General features: G+C 36.1%; 1 protein-coding gene across 4 annotated transcripts in view; it reads right to left on the bottom strand.

The window, feature by feature from the left end:
• Positions 1 to 22,667, bottom strand: part of ST6GALNAC3 (ST6 N-acetylgalactosaminide alpha-2,6-sialyltransferase 3) — a 317,603-nt gene that overhangs the window by 6,842 nt on the left and 288,094 nt on the right. For all 4 annotated transcript variants that reach the window (XM_039327182.1, XM_039327186.1, XM_039327187.1 and 1 more), the window contains exon 4: positions 2,399 to 2,506. In XM_039327182.1, coding sequence (XP_039183116.1) covers positions 2,399 to 2,506 — 108 coding nt within the window. The remainder of the gene's footprint in view (positions 1 to 2,398; positions 2,507 to 22,667) is intronic.

The following is a 22,667-nucleotide window of genomic DNA, read 5'->3' as shown; positions in this document are numbered from 1 at the left end:
TCGGTGGCAGCAGGCTGAATCAGTGCAAGGTACAGCAGCTTCATTTGTCCTGGTACCCCTTGGAGGCAGTCAAGGGCTCCCATGTGTGGCTGGGTGGGCAGTTCCTGTCTATCCCATCTGCTTATGACCGACTCTGCCAGCTTCCCTGTTGACTTTCTGGGGAAGTCAACAGAGAAGATTGCAAATAGCAATCATATGACCGTGGGATACTTAGCAACCAGTAGCAAATGCTAACAGATTGCCAAGCAACTGAAATGTGTTTTTGTGTCCACAAGGAAGGGACAGTATGACATTTCAAGTGCTTTATGGGCCATAAAAGCACCCTTTCCAAGGCGGTCATAAGTCAACGACTACTTATAACATTAGAACAATAGATGAAGTGTCAGCACTAGATTTACAGAAAAAAAATATCCACAACATCTTAATTTGATCAAGCTCAACAAATTTAATGTTATTATTCCCTCTAATATTATGATGTGATGATGCAGTATACCTTTCTGAAACAAGGCCACAACAAATAGAGTTTTTATATATTTGGGACATACAGGTAAACTAGAAACAAAATTTATCCATTAAAAGAAATGAATATTCTCCTTACAAATACTTGAAAAAAGGCTTCTAAAAGCAGCTTCGACAAAATGATTTTATATCTATATCTATAGTTGTCTGTATGTCTGTCTGTCTATGAAACATGGCAATAAACAATAAGAGTTTTTATATATTTGGAATATTCAGGTCTGTGTGTGCTTTTGTGTGTGTGTGTGTGTGTGTGTGTGTGTGTGTGTGTGTGTTTAAGTCGTCCTCAACGTACGACCACAATGGAGCCTAAAATTTCTGTTGCTAAGTGAGACATTTGTTAAGTGAATTTTTCCCCATTTTACAACCTTTCTTGCCACAGTCGTTAATTGAAACACCGCAGGTATTACATTAGTAACCTGGTTGTTAAGAAAATCTCGCTTTCTCATCAACTTTGCTTGTCAGAAGGTCACAAAAGGTGATCACATGACCCCAGGCACTGCAATCATCATAAGTATGAATCAGTTGCCAAGCATCCAAATTTGATCATGTGATCGTGGGGAACCTGCAATGGTCATAAGTGTGAAAAATGGTCGTAAGTCACTTTTTTTAGGGCTGTTGTAACTTTGAACAGTCACTAAATGAACTGTTGTATGTCGAGGACTACCTGTACATCTATTACATTTAGATTTTATGTTTATAGATAAAATCTAAATGTAATAGAATATAGCATGGATGTCAAACTGCCAGCCTGTGGGTCGGATGCATCATGTCGAAACCGCGCCCACCCCATTGCCGGCAATGGAAAAAAAAAAGTTGCGATGCGTCGTGACACGTCATGTGACGTTGCGAGTTTGACACCCCTGGAATATAGTCTCAAAAAATCCATATAACTAAGCCAATGATCATAATACTTTTAGGCTCAAAAAGTAATTAGTAAAGGAAAGCAATGTTGGCTTCAATAGGGAATTATGAAAAAAATATAACATTTTGTTCATAGGCTACAACAGGCTTATAAGTGAGTTTATACTTTTTGTTCCTGCATATTAGGAAGGGTTGTTTGTGTGTCTCTCTGTGTGTGTTTATTATTTTAAAAATGTTCAGCCTTTGGGGAGATCACAAAACCGCTTTTATAAGCTTCATTCTTCAAAATGACAGGAAACTGTGTTGCTCTTTTTTGAGGCTTGTAATTGGCACGGAAGGGAGAGAAGGGGCCAAATTCCTAATTAGGGCTGAGTTCTTAATTCCTGGAACATAAGGAGACTTTGCAAAGAAGGATAAACAGCACACACAATATTTTTCCCTTTTGGACTTTCCTTAAATTGGATCTCACTTTATCACCACAAAGCACCGATTTTTGTAGCCAACTCTGAACTTGCGCTCTTTACTGTTATAACAGAATTTCCTAATGTCTACATGGTTTGTATCATAGGCTTCTAATCTGGTAGGAAATAATTGTGCACCAGGCTCTTTATTCAAGTGATGGCACCGTGAAAGATGGGAATTTGCAAAGTTTGCTCAAAATCTGCTCAAGAACAAATTTGTGCTTTCTAACCTGAACATTCCTAACTGCACAAAAATTGTGGAACACAATTATACTTTCCTATTTCCCTAGTTCAGTCCAACTTGGCAGAAAGTTCTTTGATGTTAAAAGGCCTTTGTAACATTGGTCATTACATTTTTATAAAATACTTTTATTTAATCAATACCGCATATCATACGGGGACTAAATATACTGTCAATAAAATGCCATGTCAATATAGTTTTGCTAGGCAGCAGCTGCCTAATGCATTTGTTGGGTTTATGATATTAAAATGAATTGTGAAACTTTGACAGGGCATTAGATCTGTGGGCGGATCAAAATAATGTGCTGTGATCTTACTTGCAGTATGTGTCATTTATCATTCCGTAGACATGTATTCTGTAGCAGGCATCCATCGCTAGAATTAAGGTGAACCAACCAGTGCTGAGATAGGAACCTGACTGGATTCTGTAGAAGAAACAATACAAAGAAGACTTCACTGAGAAATTGCTTATACTTCCTTAAAGACATTATTATTTGTTACATGAACAAAGACATTGATAAACTGACAAAAATGTCTAACAATTTTGACTTAGATTCTGGTGCATTTGACCTGCAAGGGTCAGCATGAAAAATAAAAGCTTCATAAACTGTAGAAATAAGATCTGGCAGCAAAAACTGTTTTTTTAAGCAAGCATAAGTTTATTTTTTTATTTCTGGAATTTGGGGATTACTACTGCTATAGTATGATAGTGGTATATAAATTGAGGATAAATGTTTAGAATGAGAATTTGGCTTCAGGACTTGGTTAACTGAACCTCCTGATTCCTTTGCATTTAAATTCTGAAATAAATAGAAACCAGTGTAATAATACAGACCAGCATAAATTAATTCTAGCTAGCTAAATCCCATTTTATTCTAGTTGATGTTGTACTTATATGTACTGGGGGTATAATGAAGCCAGCAAAAACATAAAGGCTATGCATGATCCCTTACTATTGCCAACTATGCTATTAACATAAATTTGGAGTAGACCTCCAGTGCAAATAGAATTTTCTCCATGAGAACTAGTAGCCTTGTTAATAGATTTTTTTCCCAATTATTCCTTGGTTGTTCTAAACACAGTCACACATATGGAATGCCTGAAACTGATTTTTGCCCAGACCTCAGAGAATCCTAATTGCTAATTCTATTCATGACTGATGTGCTAATTACTGCATTAAGAAATACTGCTTGTTTTTAAGGCAATCTTTTATTTTTTTTATATTCATATCTAGACTATTATCATGTATATTCTATAGGTGAATCATGCAGTACATAATGTAATAGAATTTTTGCTTCCTGTAATATGGAAGATATCCTTCTATAAAAATCTTTAATCTCAACTTTATTTGAAATGTATTTTACATATCTTGCTTGAAGAAAAAAAACCCCACTGATGTGGGTGAACTCTTGTTTTTCTTTCTTCCTCTTTCAAATCAGACCTGACTCTTACCTAAACAAATCTATCTATAATAATAATAATAATAATAATAATAATAATAATAATAATAATAATAATAATAATAATAATAATAAAGTTGGAAGAGACCTTGGAGGTCATCTAGTCCAACCCTCTATCCAGGCAGGAAATCCTATACCATTATACCTGTCTCTTCTTAAAAACTTCCAGTGTTGGAGCATTCACAGCTTCTGGAGCAGATTGTTCTACTGATTAATTGTTCTAACTGTCAGGAAATTTCTCCTTAGTTCTAGGTTGCTTCTCTCTTTGGTTAGTTTCCATCCATTGCTTCTTGTCCTGCCTTCAGGTGCTTTGGAAAATAGCTTGACTCCCTCTTTTATGTGGCAGCCCCTGAGATATTGGAACACAGCTGTCATGTCACCCCTCGTCCTTGTCTTCATTAAACTAGACATACCCAATTCCAGCAACCGTTCCTTATATGTTTTAGCCTCCAGGCACCTAATCATCTTCGTTGCTCTTCTCTGTATTCTTTCTAGAGTACTAGGCAACATCATTGGAAATGGTGTGTCCTTGCTTTCTTTCTAGGGCTGAGGGAGAGTGACTGGCCAAAGGTTACCCAGCCTGATTCTGTGCCTAAGTCATGACAAGAAGTCAGGTTTCCCACTCTTGATCTAGTGCACGGGTCTTCAAACTTGGCCCTTTTATGACTTGCGGATTTCAACTCTCAGAATTCCTCAGCCAGCGTGCCTGGCTGAGGAATTCTGGGAGTTGAAGTCCGCAAGTCATAAAAGGGCCAAGTTTGAAGACCCCTGATCTAGCACCTTAATCACTACATCTCATTTGTTTAAATGTTTAAAAGAAGAACACGCATTTCCATCACCTGGAACAAGAAGCTTTCATTGACTCACTGACACATTGTCAAATAATTCATGTAAATATAGGAGAATATACTGTAACTGTCACCGATAAACACAGATTATTATTTAAAATCCAATGCACCACATTCTCAGTAGCAGGTTAGACTTCAAATAAAAGTAACCATTAAGCATTTCCTAGAGAAGGAAAAAAAAAAAGATGACCGAGAAAGGAAATGCTGTGCTGTTTGTGCACAGCATTAACAGAGCTAGACAAGTCCATGTATCAGCAAGTTTCTCATTACAGAAAACTCTACCCAAAGCATTTACACATTACCAAGAAATACATCATTTTTTTTTGTTCAATTTCATTTCCACTGACATGATGAGGATTTTATCAAATCTGTCCTCGGTAAAGATGTTCCCTCATTACCAAATCACCACAAATATCCATTCTTATTTTAGAAGGAATTAATTCTGCTTTTGCTGAAACAAAGAAATTAATCGTACATGTTGACAATAGATCAGTTACCTATATAATTATGGTAACCATCTATAAAAAGATGGATATTGTTGTTTATGTTGTAGGAATTTATGAAAAAAACCCCTTACATTGCTTTTGTTGACAAAAAAAATTAATAGTAATTTCTTGAACACATGTAGGACACCTGTCATCTATCTAAGGCATTTATACATAAAAATTTAAGCTGACAACATGGTATTTCAATAGAATACTACAAGTGAATCCTTCTCCACTCTGATCTTGATGGTCTGTGGGGTGACAAATATTCCTGAAATGTTGATATTTTCTTTAATAAAATTGTGCATATTGATGTCTGCAATTATTCCTTCTCTGAAATAATTACTACTGCACTACTGTATTTGGTGGGAGGTGTCTTCACAATCTAGAGCAGGGGTATCCAACTTTGGCAAATTTAAGATTTGTGGACTTCAACTCCCAGAATTGGCTGGCTGGGGAATTCTGGGTGTTGAAGTCCGCAAGTCTTGAAGTTGGCAAGGTTGGGCACTCCTGCTCTAGACTCTTAAAAAAACAACCACCTACTAAGAAGTACAGTATGTCTCAGAGAGACTTACTTGGAAGAAAGAAAACCAGCAGGAAATTGGCCATAAATATAACTCAATACCAATAAAGCCATACTGAAGCCAAGCTATTTTTTTTAATGCTCACAACTGCCAGCTTTGTACCATTCTCTTTATCCTTGTCTTTATTTATCCCTTGAGTTTCTCCAGCCACTCAGAAAAGTGTTCCCTCTAGCCACTTGGACTTACTGTTAAATACATTCAGAGCTCTAATATAAAGCCTGGCAAGAGACTAGAGAACAGCTATCAAGTCTGATGCTTTGCATTTAGCTGTCTTTGTTTTAACCAGTGTCTTGTCTGTGCAATGGAAGCACCAACCTTAGGATCAGAGGATTAGGATCAGAGGATTGTGAAAAAAAGAGGATGTTTCTGATAATGAATGTTTATTGGGAAATGCAATATTGCCAGTAGCCTCTAATTTTCTGCTATAAACAGGGAAAACAAAAAGCTTTTTATGTTTTATATTGAATAAAAAAGAATTAATCAATATGTCATGTTTTATTTTAACACAATTGGACCTTTGTCTTCTCATCAATATACCCTTCTGACACAATAAGTAAAAATAACAAATTATCTGATACTTTCCCTAAGAAATGGAAAACATGACAAAATACAAATGCCATAGTTTAAAGCAAACGTCCAATTTCATTTGTTTCCGTTCTGAAGAAAGGAATATAATGAAATGAAAACAGATGGTTTGTAACACCTTACATTTCAATCTGAATTCTCTAAACGTATTTCTACCAAATGAAGAAGTTGGTATTGGAAGTGTGAAAAACAATCTTAAATTTTTCATAAAGGTCGTAAGTTCCTAGATACTATTGTCAATCTCTCCCAAAACATATTGCAAATAAAGTTACACCTCCTGTCCAAAGCTATAACAATAATATAAACAGAATATTCTACAGTTTCACTTTCATGGCTTGTAATAAAGAACCTACACTAAAATTACTTAGTGTGGGACAATTTCTTAAATGTTTCTAATATGTTTGCATGAAAAACTGCATGCTGAATTTGTGTTCACATTACATGCAAATATCATGTAACTGCTTCCCTGGAAATTTAATCATGTACATATAATGGGCCAGAAAGCATTGTTTTTGGGTAGAGTCACTATATATTCAGATTCTCCCCAGATACATCTGTGTTTTCACCTAATTGTTGTCAGGTGCAAATAACCAACAGCATTTGTTGTGTTCAAAGGACAGAAGAATTTATTATTGCTGAAGGTGGAGATTCGTTCTCTGAGCTTGTAGGTTTGTTTCCATTTTGTTACCAGTTGAATTTAGGGAACGTCAGTGTCAGTGTTCTTCTGTTTATAAGGGCTTCGTGTGGTCAGTAGGTCTTCTGATGGTGAGGTCACATTAGGTGAGGGACACATCAGGTCAGGGTCTTGTGATAGGTCTTGTGATGGGTCTAGTGATAGGTCAGGTATGGGTCTGTTAAGTGAGGATCTTGTGGTGGGTCAGGGATGGATCACCAGTTAGAATCTTGTGATGGGTCTTATGATGGAGATGTTTTCATTGGGAGGTGAAGTGCTGGTGGTGGGGGGCTTGCATGGATTGGTTGAGGGTCAGTGCTGTCTTTTGTTGGCTATGCAGTTGATTTGAATTCTGAGGGGCTTGTTGGCTAGGAATAAAAATTATCCCATTGTATCATAGCATAAAGTTTCCAATCCTGGACATTTCAAGATGGAGTGGGAGAAAGCAATATTCAACATTAAGGAGAGAATAAGATCAACCTTCTAGTTTGGTCTAATGATTAAGGCAGCAGGTAGAAACCAGGAGACAGTGAGTTCTGGTCATGAAAGCCCACTGGGTGACTTTTGGCCAATCATTCTCTCAGCCTAACCCAACTCAGAGGATAGCCGTTATAGGAAAAATTGTGGGAGGAAAGAATATTAGATATATTTGTCACCTTGAGTTATTTATAAAAATAAAGAGGGGAAACAAACAAATAATCAATCAATAAATTTTCTGATTGGTAGATGAAAGAGGGTGGCTAGAAACGTATCAGCACTGTCCGTTAGATGCTAAAAGACAAGATGCACTGTTTGGCTTTGCTTCTTTAGTTAGTTTTTTTGTTTCTTGTTTGCTTTTGCTTGAGAGAGAATTTTGCTAAGACAGGTTTAAATGTCAGTGACTTTTGACTTCAGGTAGGAAATAGTGATTTAAATGGCAGAGAGGTGTAATTTCACACCACAAACATTGCTTTAAATGACAGGTACTTTGACTTTGAAATACTGCTTCAGGCCCAGTTAGCTCTGATAGGAACCATACCTGATTTAATGAGCCACTCAAATTTCACTGTAGTAGAGGAGCATGAAAATATGTAAATAAATAAATCCAGGCTTTGTTGTTGTTTTTAACATAAACATTTCCTTCTTACAGTGTATTTTTGTTCTCTAAATATGGCAACTTGGGGAGCTGTAATCCTTTCCAACTTAAAGAAAAAGCTTGAGGAAAACAAATGTGGAAAAAGTAAACAATGGCATCCAAATTATATGAATATTGTGACTAACAATTCTAAAGGGAGAAAATCTTATCACTAGGTCTTTCCACCTATGCCAAAAGGGCCAATAACCATCCTTGAACAGAAACCAGTAATAGAGAATAAATGTACCTCAGGAATGAACTGTGGGGTTCTTGGTATTCTCTGAGCTTGGTTGTTTCCTTCAGATGTTCAATCACCATGCTAGGTAACATTATTAGTTTTCAGGGGAATGAAGTTTGCTGGTTATTTATATGGGCCTGTTTATATATAATTATTTGTCCTGCCAGTTATGGTTGAGGTGTGGTATTGTTTCTTCCCTGATAGTTTATCTGCTCTTTTCTGTTTATCTGAAAGTTGGTTGCTGATAATGATGTGCTCTGGCTGCTGGTTTTCTTTTCAGCCTTTGTTTATATCCTTTAAATGATATGTAGGTGGGTTTTTTTTCATGAAGCAAGAAACTGCACCCCAACCAAGAATAAAGGACAAACTACTGTATATAAACAACTAGCAAACTTCACTACAGTATCCCATTTGGAGATGTCTGGAAGACAGAATCCTACTTCTATTATACCAATGGAAGAGAATATTTGTAGCTCAGGGTTCAACTGTGGGGAACTTAATAATAATAATAATTACCACACTAGGTAACATTGTCCATACTCGCTCCCCCTTTAGCACTGATAATGTTAACTAGTGTGGTAAAGAAACATCTGCAAGAAAACAACCAAGCTCAGAAGAGCTAGTATCAAGGACCCTACCTACTGCCATTGGTATACTGTATAACAAAATCTTAATTCTCAGGGATCAGTTCAAGACTTCCTATTCACTCAGGTACATCCAATGTAGAAAAAATAGAGACTGGAAAAGTCACATGATACTGGTAAAGTAATTTTCAAGAGAAGGGATCTAAGACCTTCTCTGGGCTGGAAGTGAGAAAAGAGGCTGAATTGTTGCCAAGAAAATCTTCAGAAAGACCAATAAGCCCTGCTTGAACAGGGTAGAGACAAGACAGTTTGAAACACAGGGTAAGGAAAGAGCTAAAGGCCCCAGAGACTAAATAGGAACTGAGAGGAAACGTGTCTTAAATTTGGACTGGAGGTTGAAATCTGTAAGAAATATGATTTAATGGAGAATCAACCTGGGGAGAATCCCTCCTCTCCAACAGAAAGTAAAAGCTGATTGTTTTAAAGTATGCTTGTCTGTCGTGACCTTTGTCCAGCCATTTACTACTGCATGCAATGGACAAATAGAATTCACCCCAAAACAAAGGACAAAGTCTACACATGTCATTTCTGTATAATTTGCATTATTATGTAATTGACATAAATGGATATGAATGATATAAAAATGTCAATTATGTAATTTAACAAAAGATGTAAATTACATTAGTGACATGAATTGAGATTTAATGAATGCCCCTTCCTGCCAAATGGGCCGTTAAATTGAGGTTTTGCTATACTTCTATGTTGCCTTCCCTTCATGCTTTTTTTCCCTTGAACAGGCCATCTTAAGACGTGATCTAAAACTTAAATACTATGTTTTAGGTGAGAAGATGGTTTGTTATCTGGAAAGTGTCATAAATTATCTAGATGACCTGGAAATCTGACTGGTTGTCATAATGCAGATTTATACAGAGGTGAGATTAGTCTCTCCGTTGGACCTTATGTGATGTCAGTACAGAACACTCTTTTGTAAGTCCATGATAATCTAAATATCCTGTGTTGTTTTGACTCTAAAATGGTATTTGAATGTTTCTGAGTTCTGTGTGTTTCAGCTAGGAAGCACAGATATTCATAAAGTCTAACTACCTTTCTTTTTTCTATTTCTGTTTTGAAGAAAAATGTTAGCAAATGGATTTTATCTAAAATTATGTTGTATTTACATTTTATACAGAGTACTACCAGAATTTTAATCAGGTATCCCATCAGTTTTTAAATCTGCATCTACACTAACACATTTCTCTGATATAATTAAAGTCTATAATGATCATGAAAATAAATAGATGTTGCTAGTAAAATTAACGGCTTGATCATTTTTTAATTTTTTTGTGTGTAATCACAGTAGCAGTAGAGTAAAATACAGGTAAAACTGAAAACCATTAAAGGAAGAATAGAAACTTCATTGATTGAGAAATTAAGATGTGTCAAGATTAAGTTGTTCAAAAAATCTACAGGCAAAGCTTGTAACAATAACTCAAGATTCGTGAGTGGAGAAATTGTTTTCTGAAATAAATGAGATTCTATATTTATTGAAGAAACTATCTCAACACCACAAAGAAAATAGAAAAGCATACTTTAAAATGACTGGGTGTTATTTTCTTCAGATTTTAAACTCCACAAAGAAATGAATGACCAAATTCACTAGACATAATTTTTCTTCTTGCAAAATGCAAAAGCACTTCTTCAAAAGCAAACAATCTGCTTTATAGAAGCAGATCTTAGGAGCAACCTAGACAAACATTTATGGCTATATTCACAGGGCTTACTTCCATGCAGTATGCCATGGTAAATGGCCTGTCTGGAGCAAAAGATTTATAACTTGGAATAGCTCAGTATGTTTGAGAATGCTGGCCTATCTGCACAATAAGCAACCAGAATGAGATGGATTGACTTGGATCAAGTTTTGGAATGGAGAATTCAATTTTTTCCACCAATCACCTTATTTTACAAAGTTTATTTTGTTAAGTAATTCTGTGCATTTAACACCAGTCTATCACCACCAATATCTTAGGGAGGATATTTATGCATGATCTGAATACATGAATTAATTTTCCCATCTATAGTCCCATTCTGAACCAGGCTATTGTCCATTTCTTATATGTTAAGGAAAGTGGGTGTTAGTAAATAATTGCATTCATTTGATCTAGCTTGAAGAGGACTTTTAAATACTTCCATCTTGTTTGCCAAACATATCTGTGTCTGGATCAGGAAGTGTGTTCATAATCATTCATGCCTTCATCACCATTGACATCACTAAATTGGCTAGATTTCTGCAATGTAATCTACAAGAGATTATTGCCCTTGAAACAGTAGTGGGATACAGCCGGTTCGCACCAGTTCAGTAGAACCGGTAGCTAAATTTTGCTGAGTTCGGAGAACCGGCTGAATGTCTAGAATGGCATGGATGCCACTTCCGGAAGTCTGTTCTAGATCTTGGAGGCTGAGAGGAGGCTTCCCAGGTCTAGAACGGCCTTCCGGAAGTGCATGGATGCCACTTCCAGAAGTCTGTTCTAGGCCTCGGAGGCCCAGGCCTGCATTCAATAAGAGAACTGGTTGTTCAGGTATTTGAATCCCACCACTGCCTTGAAGACCATCCTGAAACCAACTGATTCAGAAAGCAAGCAGCATAGATAATAATGGGCATGTCTCAATATGTCTGAATATCACCACTACTCTTGCAAGCTTCCAAGTTCAGTTCAAGAAGCTGGTTATCTCCTATAAAGTTCTAAGTAGCACAGGGCAGGTTTTTTGTGGGACTGCCTAGCTCTGGTTATTTTTGCCTTTCCCAATAAGCGAATGTGTTCCAGCTGACCTCTGTGGGGCTGTATCATCTAACGAAACCCTTTAGAACAAACTATTACCTAATGTTTGCACAGTTCTGACCCTTATGTTAGCCCCAGTAGGTAGACCAGACCAGGAAATATATTCTAACCAGAAAAAGGTTAGAATACCTAAAATGTGCAAATCTGATTGTGTGGTATTTCTGCCTCATCTGCTTCCATATAATATCTTGTTCATCAGGACTTAAAAAAATGTTTTATTCCCTTTTGGCCCTTGAATATTTCCTTCAAAGTAATTTCCTTACTTTCCAGATACTATTAGCCTTTAATGGAAATATGCAGACTTGGCTTTTTTCACATGCATTGGACCAGGATGGTAACTGAGCCTGTCCTGTTGGGAAAATGTTTGCTATTCCCAGCTTCAGTTATGCTGTGTTCATTTGTAGTTTATATTATTTTTGTTTTGTTTGAATTTTTTAAAACTAATATATACCACCTAGGGTAATAAATTATATGTTGGGTAGCTTTATACATTTATTAAGCAAACCTAATTAATCAAACAAATAATCTTGAGATGACTGACTTTAATAGGATCTTTTTGTCATGTGACCCTAACGGTTATAATTTTAACATAAGGACTTTATTTTGGACTTTAATCAAAAATACTTTTAATTTATATTTCTCTTTAAGATACAAGTAGTCCTTGACTTATGACTGTAATTGATCCCGAAATTATGGTCAAAAGGCATTGTGGCTATTAGGCGAGCCACCAATATACACTCAAAAAGGAATGGGCAAATGTTAACTGAATAATGTTACTCAGTTGAAACAGACATGTTTTAAATGTAAGTATCAGCAACTTAAATTGAGATTAGAAGTGAATGTAACTCTTTATGATTGATATAACGTGTTCCTCTCTCACTAAAGAGAATAACAGAATATAACAAAAATTCTGGTAATACATCAATGTCTTGAAGAAATTGCATGGCTTCCTTGAAGGTTTAAGAAAGAACCTGAGGTCTATAGCAGTTAAACCAGGGGTCTTCAAAGTTTGGCTCTTTATGACTTGTGGACTTCAACTCCCAGAATTCCTCAGAATCCATTTAAGTACATTAATATTCTATTTTAGATTTGTATACTGTACGTAAGTACTGCAATTCGCATTCCCTCAGCTATTTTACTTCACGCTACTTTGTGCTGAACTTCATGCTAATTTCTTTCTACCACCACAAGATATAAGACAATAAAGGAGGACAAATAAGCAAGCCACATAATCCAGGATGACTTGACGTGTAAAGTGTCTTCATTTTTGATTATCTGACATGGAGTTTGGTACGCTCCTATTCCTAATGGAACTGAGTGTCAACAGAATATAGTTAATTTATCCATGTACACTAAAGCTGCTGGCAAAGACTGCACCGAGATGAGGAAGAAGAAAACAATGTTGTTTTGCCAAGAACAGCTGCAAATACCTGGCTTTTGAAATATAACTTTTAGGAAGGAAGACTTCAATATATTTTAGAATGGTACTGTTTCATAACATTACTGCAAAACTATACTATTATGTCAAAATTCTCAACAGAAAATTCAATTTTTTCTACTCATATACAGAAAAGGGGAAAATAAGAGGGCTGCCATAGAGATTTTCCATTTGTCTCAAGATTACTAGCGCTCAAGAACATCTATCATTCTTTTGACATTTTCACATGTAAATACCAAATACCAAACCACTCTAAGAGCAATGGAATTTCTGGATTTAGCTTTCAAAGCATGTGTTTGTTATTCCCATTAGGCAAAATATTTATGTAATTTCATACAATCTTCCCTAAACACATTCTGGGACAAACTCACCACCCAGGGCTCATATGTTTAAACTGACATAACTTTATTGAAATGAATCAAACATGTTTTTTTAGCATGTACTTCTATTTTATCTGTTACATATAATAAAGTAATAGGTATAAGAATCAGTCTTCTTCTTCTTCTTCTTCTTCTTCTTCTTCTTCTTCTTCTTCTTCTTCTTCTTCTTCTTCTTCTTCTTCTTCTTCTTCTTCTTCTTCTCCTCCTCCTCCTCCTCCTCCTCCTCCTCCTCCTCCTCCTCCTCCTCCTCCTCCTCCTCCACCTTCTTAAAATCAGTCAGCCTGGAGTTGGAATGATTTTACCAGTTTCTAGCCTCATACAGGCTTAAATAGACAGCAAATAAGGTTAATACTATCTTACCTTACAGGATTGTAAGTTTATATAATTCTTTGCAGCTCATGCCGTTTTAGAGATAACACTATCCTCAGCATCTAAAACTACTGTATCTTTTCAATTGTACAAGTTCAAGCTTTATGAATGAGAGATGTCAAGCACTAAGTAATCAATTCATGGGCATATAAGTGGAAATTAAAGAGAAAGAAAATTTAAGAAATATGTTGGATCATTTGCATGGCATATATAATAGATAATGTTGCATGCAAGTACCAGCTCAAGGACAGAATGCTACCATTTAGGGTTCATCTGGATTTTTGCAGCCTTGGATCTGACAAGGCCTACATTCCAAACAAACTTGTAATGAAAAAAAGTGTGTGTGTGTGTGTGGGGGGGGAAATACACAACATTCTTACATTATCATCTAAGTCAGTGTTTCTCAACCTTGGCAATTTTAAGGCATGTGGACTTCAACTCCCAGAATTCCACAGCCAGCATTGCTGGCTGTGGAATTCTGGGAGTTGAAGTCCACATGCCTTAAAATTGCCAAGGTTGAGAAACACTGATCTAAGTACTAGGATATTGGGTTTCCTAAGACATAGGTAGCAACATTTTCATTAAAACAACGCAACAATGAAAAATTGCGTGCATTTTAAAATCAACATATAAAAGCCAGAGCTCAAAATTATACTAAATGAAAATTACTCTAAATGTATATTCTAATCAAAGTTGGTATTTTTGTGCATTGTTGAGAAAGTAAGATAAACAAAATACAGGTGAATCCAGGACCTTACGACAAAATTAATTGGGCAGCAATTTTTTTCGGTCTTTTTTTCTCTTTAACATTATGAAGTTCATGACACTATAGCATATTTCAGTGAAATTTACAATAGATGAATACAAAAGTAATAGCCTAGTTAGCTGGTAACCATGTCAAGGACAGCTATTGAATTACTTCGTATTCTCATAGGTGAAACCTTGTAATCGTATTAATCAAGTCCCCCAACTACCATCAACATACTTTAATTAAATAAATGAACAAAGGAAAAAAAGGGGCCAAATTTCTATTGAATTCTATCTGAGATACAATTTCATTTGTATTGGCAATTAAAAAAACCCCAGAAATATCTGGATGAGTCAAAACAAGAATAAGAATGTAAGTAGCAGAAAAGGGCAGCGATCAACACTGTGACACTGTGAATTGCTTAGCCAGAGGGATGGCTGAGTATCTCAGGTCTGCAAAACAATTTTTTCCTACAGGTAGTTCTGAACCACTGCTGGGTAACAAATCTGCAAACACAAACAGCTTTCAATCTGGTTCAGAAAATACTTGTTTCTGCTATGTGTTCTTTATCTCTACAATCTTGAAGAATTTTTTTTTTAAAAAAAAAACTGAAGTACCAGTACATTTTTTAAAAAAACAGGAGGATATTTGAAATTGAAAGCTCTGATGTATATATAAAATTTGGATTTGAATGGTTCAATGCAGAGAACTGTAATGCAAATAATACCGCACGTTACTTCTTTTTGACTAGCAAGCTACTGATTTCAGCACCATAGGCATGCTTTTTTGGCTGATTCTGCTGCCGTATCTAAGTACTAGATCATGAAGCAAACATTTTTCTGGGTTTCTTGCACCCAAGAATAATATAGAAACATAAATATAATGAAAGTATATATCATCAAGTGTGCTGTCCCGCACACACACACACATACACACACACACACACACCTGTGGTTTAGTGGGTTTATTAATATTCCCCTGCAACTCTCTTCACCAAAAACCCAGAAGTGTCCCAACTGGCAGTCAGAAGACATGATGCAAATTCTTTAATTTCACAACATATAGACAGATTTAACCGTAGTTTCAATTGGAAAAATGTGACCATCCTAGACCAAGCCAAGTCCAAAAATGCCAGGGAATTTCTAGAAGCCTGGCACTCTGACAAATCGGCCATCAATAGACACGTAAACATTAACAACATCTATAAACTATGCAAAAGAGACTATCACTTAGCCCAAAAAGGTACAAAAAGACCCAAGCACCTCTGCACATGCAATCCGCACCCAGATCAGCAAGGTTAACATCAAATCAGCAATCAAGTAAACAATACCCCAATCAAGAAACTGCCAAAGAACCAAAGAATCTCTAAGACCATCCCCACCACCACTGACGGGCAAGCTACTAGAATATGTCAGTGATGAGGAAGAGGAATTGCCTTCTGCACCTGATCCAAGAACACATAGGGACGAGAAAAGCAGGAGCAGAAAAGGTCAGCCAGATTAGTCACAAAGAGAAATGTTTGCTGATTTGAGTTATTTGTGAAAATAATAAAGACAAGGATACTAACAAACAAACAAACAAACAAGCACACACATACATACATACACACGGTTGTTGCATTATTATACAGTATATTATCCCAAATCACGGAAAGAAGGTCATTAGTAAAGTAGAGATTATACAAACTTCTAGGTCTATTTCCTGATTATTATAAAAGAGGCAGCAGCTATTTAAATTTATAGAATATATATTCCATCTTTTGCAGCATAAGGTGGAAATGTTCTATTCTTCTAGGCCTCTGGAACATACTATTTTTCTCCCCCATAAGATAATACAGTACAACTACAAGTCTCTCTAGATTAGAACGAGAGAACAGAATATAACTCTATAAATCATTTGCAGTCCTAAATTTTCACAATGCTTTTGTTTATCTTTTTGGCACTTTTCCTTGTGAAGAAAATTATGTTGCTAAATCTCTCAATAAATTGCTGAATTACCTTACTGGAAGCAAATTAGATTTTTGAAGGTGGGCATTAGAATAATATATCGCTGGTATGAGATGGGGGCTATATGAATGAATGAATCTGAAAAAAATCCTTTTTCCCCCATATATTCAATCTCAAAGTACAATAGAAATACCCAGCAAGCCTGAAAAAGTAAACAAAAAAAATGCACAGATTTGTGATGCAATACATATTTTTAGTATCCCTTTGGCTGGGTCTTCACAGACGTGATCCTGTTCTAATCAGTTTTACTGATTCCTTGAATGCTAAGTTAGGATCAATGGTCCAACAACAGAAATATGCAGGAAAGTAATACAGAAGTAACTCTTGGGATCATATTTTAACTACTGTCTTAAATGAAAAGTATCAGTTCATCCAACATTTACTTGGACTTCAGTAAGGCATTTGATAAAGTAGATCACAACCTACTACTTGACAAGATAGAAAAATGTGGGGTAGACAGAACCACCACCAGATGGATCCGTAGCTGGCTGACCGGCCGTACTCAGCGAGTGGTCCTCAATGGAACTGCATCTATATGGAGGGAATTGTGTAGTGGGGTGCCCCAGGGCTCTGTTCTGGGCCCAGTACTCTTCAACATCTTCATCAATGACTTGGATGAAGGGATAGATGGGGAACTCATCAAATTTGCAGACGACACCAAGCTGGCAGGAATAGCCAACACTCCAGAAGACAGGCTTCAGATACAGAAGGATCTGGACAGACTTGAACACTGGGTACTAACTAACAAAATGAAATTCAATGGTGAAAAAAGCAAGGTTCTACATTTAGGCAAGAAAAACCAAATGCACAAGTACAGCATAGGTGGCACCATGCTCAATAATAGTAACTGTGAGAGGGACCTCGGAGTCCTAGTAGACAATCACTTAAATATGAGCCAGCAGTGTGCGGCAGCTGCCAAAAAGGCCAACACAGTACTAGGCTGCATTAACAGAGGGATAGAATCAAGATCACGCGAAGTATTAATACCACTCTTCAATGCCTTGGTAAGGCCACACTTGGAATACTGCATCCAGTTTTGGTCACCACGATGTAAAAAATATGTTGAGACTCTAGAAAGAGTACAGAGAAGAGCAACAAAGATGATTAGGGGACTGGAGGCTAAAACATATAAGGAACGGTTGCTAGAATTGGGTATGTCTAGTTTAACGAAGAGAAGGACAAGGGGGGACATGATAGCAGTATTCCAATATCTCAGGGGCTGCCATAAAGAAGAGGGAATTAAGCTATTTTCCAAAGCACCTGAAGGCAGGACAAGAAGCAACGGGTGGAAACTAATCAAGGAGAGAAGCAACCTAGAACTAAGGAGAAACTTCCTGACAGTGAGAACAATTAATCAGTGGAACAGCTTGCCTCCAGAAGCAGTAAATGCTCCAACACTGGAAGTTTTTAAGAAGAGACTGGACAGCCATTTGTCCGAAATGGTGTAGGGTTTCCTGCCCGAGCAGGGGGTTGGACTAGATGACCTCCAAGGTCCCTTCCAACTTTACTACTATTACTATTACTAACATCTGAGATAATGAGCCATATTTTGAGTAGGGATCTCTCAGTAGGTGAGACCTGCAGCAATGCCACCACAGAGACTCTGCCCATAATTTATTTAAACACAGAACCACAATATTTCTAAATCTTTTAGTGAATGTTACAGACTGACTGCTTTTGAAAGTGATTAATGAACTATACTGACAAAAATACAAGCTAGTTCCAAAAATTTTAAACAATCAAATATACAACCGGAAATTTTGTAAGGTACAAATATTGTTTGAAGTAAAGGAAAATGTGAAATATCTTTAAATGACTTTTCAGCCACAGGCAAGTATTTTTAATTCAAAACGGATAACATTGCCCCAGTAATTTATTATACAAATGTGATGCTAGGAAGCAAAAGTAAATGCTAATGGAGACACCAGATTAAATATTAACAATTCAGTCACACAGAGTACCAGCCTCAGAACTGATAGTACTAACCATATTATGCTTCTTTAGGAACCTTTTTCCTGCTTCCAAATCCTGTTTGCCCGATAAGCTTTTGGCAACAAAGAGACTGTGAAAATTACAATTTATTACATAATCTGGGGAAACTGATAACAGATTTATTGATTTCACCTTGCAAAAATAATCCTACCATTTATGGTCTTTAGCAGTCATTAAAACAAGACTAAATGAAAGATCCAGATCACTGCCCAGCTATTTCTGAACTTCCTACGAATGATATGCAGAATGATGCATTAGGATGTTGTTGTTTTTAATGAAATTTTATTGATTTTCTATTTTTACAAATCATAAATGCTTAGTAAACAAAGTGTTGTCTGGTACACATTCAGGTATTTTCTTAATCCCCTCTTCTTTGAGTAATGTTTCTTCACTTTTCAAACACTAAACAAAGAGTAATTTGAAGAGTCAAAAACATTTATTTATCTATTTAGTGTATTTTCAGTATATGACTGCTCATTGCACATAACCTGATTCTGGGCAGCATACCAACACAGCAACAATGAAAACAACCAATTTTAAACTACTGAAGCATAAATCAAAATAAAAGCATGAAAAGTCGGGGAGAAAAATTATCATCAAATATAATATCAGCTTGCAGGCAAAATATGATAAGTTGGTGATGAGAGGAGCTCTAGGATTGGTTCAGAAAATAAGTTCTTTTCAATTTGGAGAAAATAGAAGGTAGACAGAAACAAATGCAGATTTTTTTTGCCATAAATAATTTTATTTTTTATTCTAATAGGTTTTTAGCTGATACAATTTCTCTCCAAGAACTAAATGCAGTGACTTGGATTATCTGCACACTGTTCAATTCCTTCAGTGTAGTCATAATGCACCATAATGATTGTAATGATTTTAATTCCTTCTGTATTTTTCCAGATAATGAGGACTAGAAAATTATCTATTTTAAAAAAAGCAATTGCAGAATGATTGGGTACTTAAATTATTAAAAGTTCTCAGAAATCCTGAGTCACATTGAGAATTTTGAATAGGTATAAGGCAAAATTGTCTCCTAAAATCCTTTTATAGTTGTTACCTCAAGAAGCCTTTTTTAGAAGGGAAATGATAGTTAAACAAAATCAGTTAATCTATGCCTATTTGTGGAATTGTTCTCAAGGAAAATTTAACTTAAAACAAGTAAAACCTTGGAGTTAGAAGGTTTTATATGACATTGGCTTCACTACACTCAGTTAATGGAAAGATTTAAGTTGGATAAGAAGAATCAGGTCTTTTTTTCTCATAGAATGCCCAGAACGGAGTTCTGGCACCTTTTTTTGGATGGAACCTTGTAGGGTAGGCAAGGCAGGTTGTATGACGTGTGTGAGTTCCGGCACCTTTCCTTTTTTTTCTTTTTTTTTTAGAAAAAAAGCACTGAGAAGAATTATGAATTTGAAAGGGGTAAAACAGAATTTGATTTAAAGCTCTATACAAATGATGATTGTACTATTGATATAATGTATAAAAATTTACTGAAAATGGAAACAAAGGAAAATGTTAAAGATTGTATGATAACATGGGTAAAAAAATTTGGAGGAATTGGTGGAGACAGTGAAATTGACAGCCTTGATCTAAGACAGGGGTGTCAAACTGCCAGTCCGTAGGCCAGACACGTCATGCAGAAGCCGCGCCTACCCCATTGCCAGCAATGGAAAAACCGTCCCGATACGTTGCACGACGTCATGTGACGTCGCGAGTTTGACATGTCTGATCTAAGAAAAGACTTTGGCAAACTTTTTTTTTCTGTTCTCTTACTAGACATTTTTCAGGAAACTGAAAGAAATTAAAAGCTGATTTTGGAGGGGGGTGGGGGGTGGAGGGGTTGAAGTTTAAGTAGTTCAGATAAAGTAGAAATAGTCTTATTGTATATAATATTAATGTTTTAATTTTGAGAGAGGAACTGCTCGGGCATTTCCCCTGGACCGCATCAAGAGGGAGGAGAAGAAGGTGAGAAGTAAGCAGGAAGGTTGAGGTGAAGGAGGAGAGGGGGTGAGTGAAGAAAAAGAGGAAAGAAGTAAGTTGGTTTGAGGTGGGATGCGGTTTGGGGGGAAATGGGCGGGCAAGACCGAATGTGGTATATATCAATTTGTTTTATTTTTTATCTGAAGTATTTGTAAGATTGTTATGTATTGTAAAGTTGAAAATAAAAATTTTTACAAAAAAAAAAAAAGAAAAGCTGATTTTGGGATTTGATGCTTAGTGTTATATGGAATTATTGAAATAATGTAAAGTTTGATGTATTCTTATATTTATACCAAAAAAAGTTGGAAGTCATTCTTTATTTCTCTTACTTTTTTTCTTTTCTGCACTTCTATTTTTTTTCTAAGCCTTTTCCTTTCCTACTTTTCAATTTCTGTTTATCTTGTAACTAACTTTATATCTTTTTTTGAAAACCAATAAAATTATAAAAAAAGAAAATAAGAAAATCTCCACCTACATATCACTCAATAATCTAGGAAAAGAACAGCCATGTGGTGAATGTATTGAAAACGCCTCTGCCCTATTGAACCAAAAGATGAATTGGTTCTACCGTATACTGAAAGCAGTACAGGGTTGAAATGTCAGAAAACTTACCTCTTACCTATTCAATAAATCTTGTTTAAAAAGTATCTGTGGGAATCCTGTTTTTGCTTGAGTCAGCTACCAAAACTCTAACAGTAGACCTGCTTCCATTGCTGTGTATTGTGACAAACAGCTCGTTATACAAATACACATATTGACCAAGTCTTAAGATCTTTTGTGATTGACTTCAAATAGTTTCTTAACATAGGATACTTTACATAACCAAAATCATAGGACCATCACAATGATAGCCCTCTTTTAAAAACCATGTTTAGTATATAATATTCTGGGATACAGTTTTACTCACTTTAATCTAATCTCCACAACTCTTAATGTTTCCCCTTTCGTATAATTTGTATCTTTTTAAAATCATGGATATTTGATAAACTGCTTAGTTTTTTTTATATAACACTCACCTGGGATTTGATTTGATGTGGAATGGTGCACGTTTAAATTTTATAAAATAATAAGTGTCAACTAAAGGAAGTAGGTTTCTATATATTAGAAACCTTCTAGTGATAGATTTTGCAAGATACAACATTACATTCTAGTGAAATATAGGATAACAATTTTTCTGTATGGTTCACAAGCCAACGTTATTTGAGTAGGTTTCTTTCCCAAGGATTTTACAGCAATCAGGGAGAGTATAAAATATTTCTAATAATAATCTACAAGAAACATTCTCTGAATTTTCTGGTTGGCTGCATTTACCAGAAATCTTTTTTTTTCATTTTTGTGCAAAAATGTTCTTTGTTCTACAAGCTGACTGCTGGCTGACACACAATCTAACCTAAAGGCTATGGCTCAGCAAGTAAGTGCCTGAATTCTATTAGTTTTTAGATCCAGAGTTTATGCCTTTCATTTCAAATAAAATCCAAACCTTACATATAAATAGGTAAAACATGAAACATACATCTTTTCCTGAGCCATCTGATTATCTATTACTGAGTACTAACAAGAAAGCCTTTTGGAACTTAGAAGGAAGTGAAATTCCTATGCTCAATTATTCTGCCAGAGACAGCAAATAGAACTCATAAAAGAGTCCATTTGGAGGAAAAAAAATTAAAACCATGACAATTACTATCAAGGAGAGGTAGGGAAGCGAAAACTTGTAGAAGGAGAAATATACTCTATTTAAACCCCATTCCAACTCTGATCGGGTTGCTGGAACGTGCTACATTCCACCAGCTGCTGCTTAAACTGTAAGTTTTGGGAGAATCCACCAGGAAAGTAGCAAGGCCCTGATTGGATCTCCATTATATTTATAGGGTATTATACTCTATTTAAACCCCATTCCAACTCTGATCGGGTTGCTGGAACGTGCTACATTCCACCAGCTGCTGCTTAAACTGTAAGTTTTGGGAGAATCCACCAGGAAAGTAGCAAGGCCCTGATTGGATCTCCATTATATATATAGGGTATTATACTCTATTTAAACCCCATTCCAACTCTGATCGGGTTGCTGGAACGTGCTACATTCCACCAGCTGCTGCTTAAACTGTAAGTTTTGGGAGAATCCACCAGGAAAGTAGCAAGGCCCTGATTGGATCTCCATTATATTTATAGGGTATTATACTCTATTTAAACCCCATTCCAACTCTGATCGGGTTGCTGGAACGTGCTACATTCCACCAGCTGCTGCTTAAACTGTAAGTTTTGGGAGAA

Source organism: Crotalus tigris, unplaced genomic scaffold (assembly GCF_016545835.1).
Source record: "Crotalus tigris isolate CLP2741 ecotype Arizona unplaced genomic scaffold, ASM1654583v1 scf7180000024358.1859470, whole genome shotgun sequence".
NCBI lineage: Eukaryota > Metazoa > Chordata > Lepidosauria > Squamata > Viperidae > Crotalus > Crotalus tigris.
This window is presented reverse-complemented; position numbering and strand designations above follow the sequence as displayed.